The sequence below is a fragment of the Doryrhamphus excisus genome, linkage group LG12 (genome assembly GCF_037039965.1).
Source record: "Doryrhamphus excisus strain RoL-2023G ecotype Guam linkage group LG12, RoL_Dexc_Guam_v1.1, whole genome shotgun sequence".
NCBI lineage: Eukaryota > Metazoa > Chordata > Actinopteri > Syngnathiformes > Syngnathidae > Doryrhamphus > Doryrhamphus excisus.
In genome coordinates this window covers 7,298,121-7,311,202 of record NC_136368.1, presented here as the reverse complement: position 1 = coordinate 7,311,202, position 13,082 = coordinate 7,298,121, and the positions used below count along the sequence as shown (strand labels likewise).

Genomic DNA, 13,082 nt, shown 5'->3' with positions numbered 1-13,082 from the left:
TCTTCTCATTATGAATTAAAAAAACCTGAATGTAAAACAGGTTTATCCACCTCTGCTGGGTCCCTCCGCCGCATCCGCTGCCTTCTGAAGCGCAGATGCAGCCGACTCCCTCTTCTGTGCCTGGAGAAAAGATACAATATCAGTGTGCACAACACCCGTTTCAATCACGCCGCAAACACTCACTCGTCACACGTCATAGGGGGTCTGACGCAGCCCCGCACACAACGAAAGTTCCTCCTTCACTAAAAGTGCTACATAGTGTCTCCATGTTCCCTACTCCGTACTGAGGCTGTCCTCATCCCCAAATTCTGCCCAGACTTGCAAGTATATATATAATCATAAAGGGCTACATCATGTAGCGGGTTTGGGGCAATGCCTGACGGAGTGCCAGAACATGCTTGTTCTGGATGCTGCAGATGGGGCGGAGATGATCAGCGGAGGGGATTGGCATCCAATTTAGCCGTCCAATGAGCTTGTGTGGACCATGATGAGTGAGCATTTGTGCACACTGATTTCAGCAGTGGTGCCAAGCTGACAGACGAGTGTCGGCATTTTGTCTCCTCTCCGGGATGCCGAGGGCACAGAAGAGGGAGTTGGCTGCATTTGTGCTTCAGAAGGTAGCGGATGAGGCTGGGGGGACCCAGCAGAGGCAGGCAAACCTGCTTTTCATTCAGGTTTTCAGTTAATAATGTGGGAAGACTAGAAATATATGCACTGTGAAATACAAAAAGGGAGTTCATTTTGTAAAAGTAGCTAAGAAAAAACATTGGTGACCCCGACCCCACATAGCAAATAGTACATTTAAACATTTATACTTCATCTATGTTGTTGGTATTGGTCTTGGTTTCGGACGATTTCACTCATGGATTATCAGGATTAGTATTTTGTAGTACTATTTTCTATTCAAACATTGAAGTAAAGATGTCAATGTATTGAAAATTAATCATAAGTAATAAGTATCATTTGATTATCTTATTGCCAGGCCACTTGGCCTGGATTTGTTTCATCAAAGTGTGGTCACTTATATCTTGATATATCTTGATAAAAGATAAGTTTTTTTTTTCAAATTCATCTTGTCCAGAATCAATTTAGCTCAAGATTTTGAATTTGTAACATCATTTCTGCCTGACCATAATCTTCTAATAATCGCAATGCTTATGTATTAAATATGAATTATCTCCTTGGCATCCTCACCATCTTTTGCATTATTTTTGCATTAATATGATTACTATCCGATTAGTTCACTCCATCTAACCGTAGTCTTTGACCTGAACTGTGACATGACTGTGGGAGGCTGTTCTGCCAAACAAAGCATTATCGTGTACACGTGATGTTAAAAATGCCAGCATGGCGGTGAAAAGTCATTCTCCATTCTCCAATATTAATGGGGGCACATTATTCGAAATATCTCAGGGGGCTTTCATAACTGAGAGTAAACTTGCCTTAATGACAGCATGTTCCTTTCCTCTACACTGTTCGCAGGAGTCAGTTGTGTCGGGGAGAACGATGAGGCGGCCAACCTGACAGAGTGCCTACGCTGGGCTGGTCCATTGCCCGTTCAGATCAGAGAGTGCCGAGTGGCTTGCAGGGATGATTGCACTCTGACTCCATGGTCCAAGTTCTCTGAGTGCACAGGATGTGGCAGCTTCCAAAGTCGCAAACGTTCGCTCATAGGTAAGAGCTCTTCTCCTAACAGGTTTGGCAGCTCACCACTCCTGTTCTCATATTGGTTTTTCCAACTCTCTATTGTCCCTGTCGTTATCTCAGGTCTAAATTGGCTCTCCCAAAGCATGTAATCGCTGATTTTAACACAGATGGCCAAATCTGAATTGCATGCTGTGTTTGCAGAGCAGGCTGGGTACTATTTGTCTTCATGAATATTTGATCCAGTGCCACGGGGGCTGTAGTAAACACACCCTGTCTCTTTCCATAATGCTATTTGAATCCAATGCATAAAATGAGCCTGGGCGATAGTAGGTTGTCCCTGAGGTAAGTGTCCATGTGACAGAGTTTAGATGTATTATATATACTTAAATGCCTGATCTTGTTTATGTAGTCTCTAATTGTGAGGCTTTATTAGCGTTGTCATACACTCCTGATCAAAATTATAAGACCAGCTGAAAATGTTCAAAAAATAAAATTTTGCAGGAGGCTCCAAGTCGAGCTTTAAAATGCAAAAACAAGAAATCTGAGTGACACAAAAAAAAAATTGAGTAAGCGATTTAATGCAAATCAGCATTAAAGTGAAATTGGCTGCTCATCAGCTGATCAAAACTTTACAATCAGAGCTTTTAAAATAAAAAATCCTGGCAAAAACTGTGCATTCAATACCATGATTCAATTTATAGTGTCATGATCTCTTTATGGTAAAGCCAAAACGCTTTCTCCTTTTGAACATGGTCCGATTGTTGAGCTGTACAAGCAAGGCCCTCTGCTGCTGAGTTTGGAATCAGTAAGACATTTTTAACTTCCTAAACGATCCTGAGGATCATGGAGCAAAAAAAAAAGTTAAAGTAGTCCAATAACCATCAGGTGGCATCTGCGAAAGAAGGGTTTTAAGAAAAAATATAACATCCTCAAAGCTACAAAATTGCCCCTTTGGAATTTGCAGAAGAGGACCAAACTTGGGACAAGAAAGAAGAAAGTTTTATTAACCTTGACAGCCCTGATGACTTCCAACGTTACTGGCATGACAAGGAGATGTTTTCCACATGACACAGTGGAGGGGGTGCCATCGTGATCTGGGGTGTTTTTTTCAATCGAACAATTGAGCTTTGGGTTGTGCAGGGGCGTCAAATGGCAACTGGCTATGTGGAGATGTTGCAGGGGCCATGCCTCATGACTGAAGGACCTCATTTTTGTTGCTAATGTTTGGATTTGTGTCAGGTTCAAACTCCTGTGACGCTTGTAAAAACACTTAAATACAGAAGACACAGAAAACAATATTCAAAGTTACTTGCTGCGAGGAGAGTGAAACAACATACCAATGACATGCCGCTCCACTCTGAATATGCAGTTCACGCTCCTCTCTTTTTATTATTTTTCGGGGGTCCCTACTACATGATCGTGCAACTCTAAGGGGCGGAGGGGGGTTGAGGCAGCTGCATGAGCTGTATTTGTTTGTCCATGTGTGTGTGTACGTATGTGAGAGTAATTACTTTTATTATCCTCGTGCATGCATGGGTTTTCTCCGGGTACTCCGGTTTCCTCCCACATTCCAAAAACATGCTAGGTTAATTGGTGACTCCAATTTGTCCATAGGTATGAATGTGAGTGTGAATGGTTGTTTGTCTATATGTGCCCTGTAATTGGCTGGGCACCAGTCCAGGGTGGACCCCGCCTCTCGCCCAAGGTCAGCTGGGATAGGCTCCAGCACCCCTGCGACCTTTGTGAGGATAAGCAGTAGAAAATGACTGAATGAATGAATCTTCCTGGTCATACAGCAAGGTCAACACAAACACAGTCAGTCCAGCAAATGTGAATGCTACCCAGTGGAATTGTGCCACAGGAAAGGCTTGTGTGTATGTCGCTGAAATTTTTACACCTGACTTCATCTTCGGGCCTTCAGACTTCAGGCCAAAACATTGATATTACTGGATCAATAACAATTTTGTCCCCCTTTCTGCTTCAATTGCTTTAAAAGGTGATGAATGCACAGTTGATTCCTTGTATTGTAAATAATTCTAGGTGATCAATGAGTTAGCAATGCATTGTTGTGGCTTTATGAAACTACTATTGACACTCCGGTTTTCTGGCTACTCTCCGGTGTTGGGAATGGAATATTTTCCACTCTCCAACATATTTGCGTTTGTTCACCACAGAGACATGAGACACAATCACCCACCAGTGGAGAATCACTACTCTAAATGTCCATAAATGTGAAAAGTTTATATAGTATGTTCTGCAACCAGCCCAGGGCTCCAGCTCACCCATGACCCGAATGAGGACAAGCGAATAAATGAATGCAGAAATATCTTGATGAGACACTCAGGCCCATTGTCCTGTCATTCTGCCACCGGTTGATTGCCAGATGCATAAATCATTGTGTTGAAAAATCTCCTGCAAGCTAAAAATGTGTGGCATGCAAATGGCCCATTCCTTAAAATCAGCTTAAGAAAAATGCCAAATAAAAATGTTTTTTTTCATCAAACTGCTTTTCAGTCTTATATGATGACATGCCTACAATTAAGGGACACCATATAATTATCATTATATTAGCCTCTTCCGCACATTAGTAAAGCACAAAATGAGGGCCTCTTTTTCCACTGATGCTGCTTCATGATGCTTCCTGTAATTATGTTGTCACTCATTATCAGTTTTTACATTTCAGTGGGAAAAAAAAACAAGCCACTTGCATGGAAAATAATATTGATGCTCGGCATTGAGAGGCCTGCATGTCAGCCTTCTTTCACATGAACAAATAATTGTGGAAGTTGTGGAAATGCCATTAAAATGATGGCTGGAGCCTTGCTGCATCTTTAGCCTCTGTTTTCATAACAGCATTACACTGATCAATCATATTTTACCAGATTTTTATTTCAACAAATAGTACATTTACATAGTCGTGCATGGAATTTAATGCATTTGCTTTAATTTCATGGGGTTTTTTGCTTCTCTTTAATGCAATTGATTTGCATAAGGGACTGAGTGTGGAGAGAGGATGGAATTTATTAGGCACCTATTTTAGAGCTTTTTTTACGACTACACACTGTTGTATTAAGTATATCCGGCCATATTATTTAACAGATAGACTAAAGCAGCATTTATGTTTATTCAGTATATGTTATAAGGCCATTGTTTGTTTAAATAAAGTTGTAGACACATGAATTAAACATAGAATGGTATGTCAAGGCTAAAAATAATTTCCGCAAAATGGGCCTGGCGCTCACCTCCTGTCCTGAGGTTGCTAGCATTTTATGCACAGTATGGCCTGAGGGACGGGGTCTTAAAAAGAGTCTGTTTGATATCACTTGGTAATAAGGTACACAAAATGACAGTAGTTAATGAGGAACCTACCGAACCACTACTCATTAGCCCCTCATTAGTTCTTCAGTGACTACTTTAGTCGTTAGTTTTTCATTAGTCCTTTAGTTCCTCAATAAGTACTGTATGTTTGTCGTCAACTATGTCGACAGGATTACTCAGAATGTGAGACCTATCTAGTGTTGTGGCGTGTTGGGCTTCTTCACACAGTGTGGGCTGAATAGGGTGTTCCTAATCAAGCGGCCCATTTTCAACTTGGCACAATAATATACACACTAATTAAAGTTTTATACATTTGGAAGTATAAATTGTCAAGAACGTGGCGTGAGTCGCTCTGGACCCTAAAACGTAGAGAGAAGTTTTGGAACAAAAATGTTTATTACAACTGAAGGTGTCCACTACAGGGTAAAGTACAAAGTAATGTGCAAGTGATGATGCAAGTCTGAGAGACTGGATGCATAAAATGAACTTGGACGATAGTAGGTTGTCCCTGAGGGAAGTGTCCATGTGACAGATTTATCCCAAGCTGACAGGAAAAAAACTAAACACACGGCACAAGAACAAAAAAAAATAAAAAACCCAGTTGAAAAAAGATCAAGAGGGCAAAAACTGGACAAGTAAACGAACAGAAAATCACAGCAGAATAACTCCAGCGGGCTCGTACTCATGAGACGAGATCAAAAGCCAGAAAGCAGGGGTTCAGAGAGATCATAAGGTAACTTGAGGGACAATCTGGCATGCACTGGTCTCAATCACCAGGTGTAAATTGGCCACAAGAGCAACCCGCCTCCAGTCAGCCAGGGTGCACTGCAGGGAAAATGCAGCAGGCGGCAGCAAAGCAACAACACAGATCACGACATAAATAAAGTCAAATACACAAATCCAAGGCATTCAGAAGACACATTTAAATATGCTGTGATGATACAGTATATAGTATAAGAAGTATGTGTAAATATCGAAGTAATATACTGTATTTAGTACATTGGTCAGTACACTTACTGTAATGTGCGGTGAGACACACAAACACCAGACTTGATCGCCAGAACAACAGGCTTTTATTGCAGGTTTAAATTATCTCACAGCAGAAATAATAATAATCCCAACTACAAGCTAGTATTACAGCCATAACCCACATCAAGCTAAAGCTACTCAGAACCCTTTCCATCACTTCCTTCCACGTCTTAAATGCCTCGTTTTATGTTATTATGTGTAATACGAGTGTAACTATGGGGTTTTATTGTATTTCTCAAGGGCTCTAATACTGTAACTATGAAACATTTGAATCATAAATGAGGAATATGTAAAAAGGAACAAATTAACCACAATAAACGAGGGATTACTGTCATAATAAATATAATATATACTCTATATAATATATATATATAAATATAATAATAACTAGCAAGACTGGTTATATATCTCATCTCGTTTCATATTATCTGCATAATGTATTTGTATATAACTCTGGGAAAAACTGTTGATTTTGTTAATACTTGGGTTGTTTATATTGTTTATTTTTCTATATTGTGCAATTTGGACTGCTTAACTGTTTCTGTACTCTTTCTGCAGTGCAATGCAAATTTCCCCACTGAGGGACGAATAAAGGCATATCTTATCTTATGTTATGTGAGATAACAGGATTGGCTTCTGCACTTTGCTTTGCAGGTCTATAATTGACACACAACTGTGCCAAAGGCACCCAATGTACAGTTGCAGCCAGAAGTTGGCATGCACTTATCATGGGATTATACGTACAGGTCACTTAGAAAGTTTCACCATTTTTTGTACCCATTAACATTCTTCTGGCAAGATTTTGGCACCATATTTGAGCACTCTGCTTGGCAGGGTTCCTAGAGTTCATTTACAGGTAAATTGGTTGCTTTCCCTTAACCATGGTCCACAGCTTTTCCAGGGAAGGCCAAAAGACCCAATGGTTGAATGTTATTTTAATGCCCGTTTGTGCCATTCTAGCTGTTGATATGTGAAGAATATGGAGGTTGTCCATCTTTATTCCCTCCACTTGTGCACCAGTTATAGAAGTTACAATTATATTACACACAGTATACTTTATATATTTAGTTCTAATAGTCACCGAAGTCCAAGCACTTTTATGATGTTGTAGTTTAACGCCTACATTAAGTTTCCACCATTCACTTTGGAGGATTATAATTCAAAGTGAATTATTTCTGCAAGATATGTACTGTATGTCTGCGCATATTTGTAATCGTTGCCCGGAGTCATGCTAAGTACTCTCTAATTATGCACTGTGAAGAAAAATATATCCCTTGACATTGGTAATAGACCACCTACTGACTGATGTTGTAATATTTGCAACAATTTTCATCTATAGAAAATTAAATCAAGCAAGTATGAAACAGTGGGAAAATTAACGTATAGCAATTTATGAAGTCAATGTATGAACTCAAGCAATTACAAGCAAATACACCTGTGGTGTTTTCACAGCAAGGTCATCTGGATTAAAATGCAGTAGAACAAATTAACATCTGACACTTTTCTTGCAAGACTTTGTGATGACATAACTTTTTATCTTTTACTCATAACAAAAAAAAATTCTTGTATCATCCCTTCAGGTCGTAGTAAAAAGAAAGAACCATGCCTGAATGAGGCATTATACCCTCTGGAGGAGAAAGAGGCTTGTCCCTGTGAGGAGTATTTGTCCCAGCCCTTTGGGAACTGGTCTGATTGCATCCTCCATGAACCATCCGCTCTGGAGTCCTTGCAGAGTTGGACGAGCTACCAGGAGGTGAAGGAGTGTGGTCAAGGCCTGCGTTACAAAGCTGTGGCCTGCATTGACCAACAGGGGCGGCTTGTGGATCCCACGCTGTGTACAGAGACAGGTAAGGCTTCAACCACACTTATGGAAGATAACGTCTAAAAATTCAGCAACATTTAAATGTTGAAATACTTGTGAGATTAAGAACTTATTGTGCTTTTTGTTGATTTGTACAAACCACTGTATGAGTTGTTGGCACCAAGCATGAATAAATACTAACAGAGTATAGTCCCACCCCACCCAAATAACCTGCAATGGGGCCAAATCAAATTGCAGTATCAAAGTGGCAGTGATTTGATAAAGAATCTTATAAGCACTATTAAATTCATTTCTCACTAGGATGTACGGGAAGTCTGCATCAACAACAAATGAAATTAATTATTAATTATTTGGATTTACATTATTTCCGGTGGGAAACACTGCCTCAGTCTGCATACTTTTTTTTTTGTCTGACCTTCGTCCACACACAGAAACCAAGGTCCCACTGTATCAAACATATCAGTTAATTACTTTCATAATGGCAGCAGTTTAATGTTGATCAGTAGCGCAAAAAAGATTACCATATTTTTAGGAGTATAAGTCACATCCGTCAAGAAATACATCAGGATGAAGAAAAACACATACAGTATAAGCCATTGTCAGAATGATTTTTTTTATTTTTTTTGGGGGGGGGCAGAGGGGTGTCATCTTACCATTTCTTTTTTCTTCGTCTTCTTCTTAATTTATTTCAGCTATGCATACTATGTTACATTATTGTTTCTCACATATACACTTACAATACAATACACTTACAATATCTATTTATTCATTCATTTTGTACCGCTTTTCCTCACGAGGGTCGCGGGGGGTGCTGGAGCCTATCCCAGCTGTCTTCGGGCGGGAGGCGGGGTACACTGTAATTGGCCAGCCAATCACAGGGCACATAAAGACAAACAACCATTCACACTCACATTCATACCTATGGACAATTTGGAGTGGCCAATTAACCTAGCATGTTTTTGGAATGTGGGAGGAAACCGGAATACCCGGAGAAAACCCACGCATGCACGGGGGAGAACATGCCATCATCTTACCATTTCTAAAGACATTATATATACAAGAGAAGAAGATGGAGCCAGAGGAAGGAGAACAACAAGGAGAAAAACAAAAGCTACAGAATCTGAAATAAGTCACATAGATACAATAAGAATGGACCTGTTCAATAAATGTGAGGATGTTCTCGAAGAAGACGCTTGTATGTGACGTGGCATACCTGTATGCAACATGTACCGGTAAATTAACATTGAAACTTTTTGTTTTCAAAAAGGAATTAAAATAGAATGAAAGTCATACGTGTGTATTTAGTTAGCCACTGCCTGACACCGCAGCTACAATCTCCAAGCAAGACATAATTAGTGTCCATGTCACAACAGCTGTTTAAGGGGGACCTATTTTTGCTCATTTTCGGCGTTTTGTATTGAGTTGATAACACATAATAACCCACACAGAAAGCTTTCTAGATCTTCCTGATTCTGAACCTCTTTCTACAGTATTTCTATGGATTTCCTGCTTCCGACCCAAACGATCCATTTAATTTACTCCGCCTCTGGGCACGCCTACTTCGCTGTGATTGATCACATTCCCAAGCGCTCCTGAGGACATGCGGATACAGTCATGGAAAAAAAATGATGAGACCACAAATAAAGCGAAGAAACAAGGGTGGTCTCATCATTGTTTCCATGACTGCACGTCTGTGTTTACTGAGTGCAGGAAATCTGCACTCCAGACTGCATTGACATGAATGGAACTCTGTGTTAGAAAAAAGTCTTTAAAACCGAGCATGCAGAACCATCAAAAACCTCTTTCAGGCCTCACTTCCAAATGTGCAAAACTCATTATCTGAAACTGTGTCATCGTTTAACACGAGAATACAACGTTGTAGCAACATTTATACAATGGTCAGAAAAGTCGAAAAAACATAGTAGGTCCCCTTTAAACTACAATATTTCGCAATCCATACAGGTATCATATCAGGATAGTTGCACATTACTCAAAAACACATCCGTTCCCAAGGTATATGAGTATTCCGTAACAAAAAGCGTCCGATACGGTCTGTATCTGTATCATTCAATTTGTGTGCCTGACTGTGTCACAACATGCTCATCTGAATAAATGATAGTGAATTACATTTCCAATTGAATATCACACTTTATTACAAAGAAAATGGAGAAAAATAAATGTTTGCCAGGTTTATGAAATGACTTTTCGAAGGTATTTTCCAGACTGTCAGTTTCTGGTGACCTAAAACATTGTGTGTTCATGTGTGGACAAAAGGCCAAACTCTCTATAAAATACAAATTGTGGCAGAGCAATCGGAAATGCATTGAATACTTCCACAACCCAGTGGAAGTTTGTCAGTGCTGTGCTGGCACACCTGGGCAGAAAGACACTCATTAGTCCAATAATTAGTTTTTGGTCACAGCGAGCAAGTGTGGCAGAGCACAGGCCAACGTGTGAAATTATTCATGTGACCCAGAATGAAACTGTCACCCAAGTGGGAATCAGACCTCCCTCTCCTGTTTGCCAATGTTCCGTTTCAGGCTACATGGTGGAGATGTGCCACGTTCCTTGTCCCCTGGACTGTAAACTGAGTGACTGGTCTGCATGGTCCACCTGCAGTACATCCTGTGGCAGTGGGCTGAAGGTCAGATCCAAGTGGCTGAGAGAAAAGGCGTTTAATGGGGGGCGGCCGTGCCCAAAACTTGACCTGAAGAACCAGGTAAGAAGAACACAACTCATTGTGAGCCATAATCAGTAACACACGGAACATACGTACATTCTAGTGTTATTTCCAACCATTTTTCCTCATCTTGTTCAGCACATACAAGACAAACAATGCATTTAAATGTTCATGCAGATGGAATAAGAAGTTAACCCATCACCCATCCTTATTAGTGTTATGCTCTCTCAAGCTGCACGAGAAGTCCACTCATGTTCTCCACCATCGAGTGGATGTCAAATTGTACTAATGGCAGCAACTGAACACCTTGTTATGTGGAGGTAAACAATGTTCTCATTTGGGATGAATGCTGTACGCCTTAGGAATGTTTTTTTTTTTCCTCTCACTCTTGTGGCATTGTTAACGTGATCATGTCACATAAACACAAAGTACAGCTGATGCATGTTCCTTACGTTTGACCTGCAAGGTTTCAATGTCAAATTAGACTCTTGGGTGAATTGTTTTCTTTGTAAAAACATGAAAACAATATTGTTAAGTAAAAGGAAAGCAAAGCAGTGGCACTTTCGACATTCTATAAGCAGATTTTATTTAAATGGCTGTGAGCAATGGCGGTGTCTTAAAGGGTCCTGGTATGGAAAAAGCATATGTGTTTTATTAATGCAGTGCTTCAGCGAGTTTGAAAGGACACTTTAGCTTGTGGAGGTCAGTATGTACTAGATGAGCCATGGCTTGCAAGACGGAATTTGTGTACAGATGGTTAAGTACCCGCTAACAAGGTCTTTATGGCCCCGGTTGTATTGAAATGAAATAACCCTGGCTACTTAAACTGGTGCCTGTTGTTGCCAAGGCCCTCGTAGATTTATCCCAGGGTAAGAGCAGGGCTTGTTGTTAATGTTACCAAATTGTCCTCAATAAAGGGTGCTACATCTGTCAGAATTGTGGCTAAAAGCTAATATAAGTGGAACTCTGGCTTGGTTGATGCAAAATGTAATTAAACTGAACTATGAAACAGCAATGGTGCTGAATCTCTCTGGGATGGATACAAGAACAGTTTGTAGACCAACCAACAGTTCATTCATTCTTTTTCTACCGCTTTTCCTCACAAGGGTCGCGGGGGGTGCTGGAGCCTATCCCAGCTGTCTTCAGGCGAGTGGCGGGGTACAGCCAATCACAGGGCACATATAGACAAACAACCATTCACACTCACATTCATACCTATGGACAATTTGGAGTCGCCAATTAACCTAGCATGTTTTTGGAATGCGGGAGGAAACCGGAGTACCCGGAGAAAACCCACACATGCACGGGGAGAACATGCAAACTCCACACAGAGATGGCCGAGGGTGGAATTGAACCCTGGTCTCCTAGCTGTGAGGTCTGCGTGCTAACCACTCGACCATGCCGCCACCAACCCAAATACACTCAACAAAAATATATATAAATATATTGTCTGATGTGACTACTATTTACCTCAGAGAGTATATGCCGATGTCTCATGTTGTGGACCGCTTTATGGAATGGGAAGCCGCATGTTATGGACAGTTAACACAAGCGCATTTTATTGATTGCAGTTTGAATACACAGAGATATGGTGCTGAGATCCCGAGACCCAATGTCCCATTGTGTCCATGACCATCACCTCGTATTACAGCATGATAGCATGATGGCACTCTGTCACAAGGATCTGTACACATTTCCTGGAAGCTGAAAACAGGATACTCACCGGACACCCATTCAGCATGTTTGGAATGCTGTAGAATCCGGCGGCTACAGTATCTGTATCTGATTTTAGGTTTGAGTCATTTTGTTCATTTCTACTATGCAAGGTGGTGGTTACTGTTGACTAGTGATTGAACGGAACACATGAATTCTATGACATGGGTACAAGGGATAAGCCAGTACACCTGTATCTGTAGCTGTATTCTCACCATCTAAATTATCTGTATCCGTACCTGTACTCTGAGTGGGCGGGGCATAAACAGGAAGTGAACCGCAAAAGATGGAGCTTACATTTGTAAATTGTTTTAACTCTGAAATTGACATGGATGGGTCACCAATTGGTGATTATTACATTATTTATGATTATTCAGCTATATGTGTTCCGTGTATGTGTGTAAGTTACTTTATTATTTAATTATTTCTTTAATGATCTGTGTGAATTGGGTGATTCAGATTAAGATTAAGATTAAGATATGCCTTTACTCGTCCCTCAGTGGGGAAATTTGTATTGCACAGCAGCAAGAGTACAGAGTCAGTTAAGTAGTACAAAATACACAATATAGAAAAATAAACAATATAAACAACCCAAGTATTAACAAAATCAACAGTTTTTCCCAGAGTTATATTATAGTATTATATAAATTTGTCAAAAAACACAGCATTCAGTATTTCAAGCCAAGTTTCCCAAGTGACTTTATCTAACCAACCAAATTAGAATAGAGCAGACTGGAAAACAAAAAAAACAACAGTGACACAATGAGCCATATACAGCTCTCTTGTGAAATGCACTATGTACGAAACAGTGTTTACAGTGTTTGATGAAGCAACTTTGCAGGCTTACCTAATGTTGTGGCCAGTCAGTGTAAA

General features: G+C 40.3%; 1 protein-coding gene across 1 annotated transcript in view; it reads left to right on the top strand.

The window, feature by feature from the left end:
* thsd7ba (thrombospondin, type I, domain containing 7Ba) overlaps positions 1-13,082 on the top strand; it is a 236,700-nt gene that overhangs the window by 163,833 nt on the left and 59,785 nt on the right. The window contains exons 15-17 of the mRNA XM_078795299.1: positions 1,483-1,674; positions 7,575-7,841; positions 10,357-10,535. Of these exons, the coding sequence (XP_078651425.1) occupies positions 1,483-1,674; positions 7,575-7,841; positions 10,357-10,535 (638 nt within the window). The remainder of the gene's footprint in view (positions 1-1,482; positions 1,675-7,574; positions 7,842-10,356; positions 10,536-13,082) is intronic.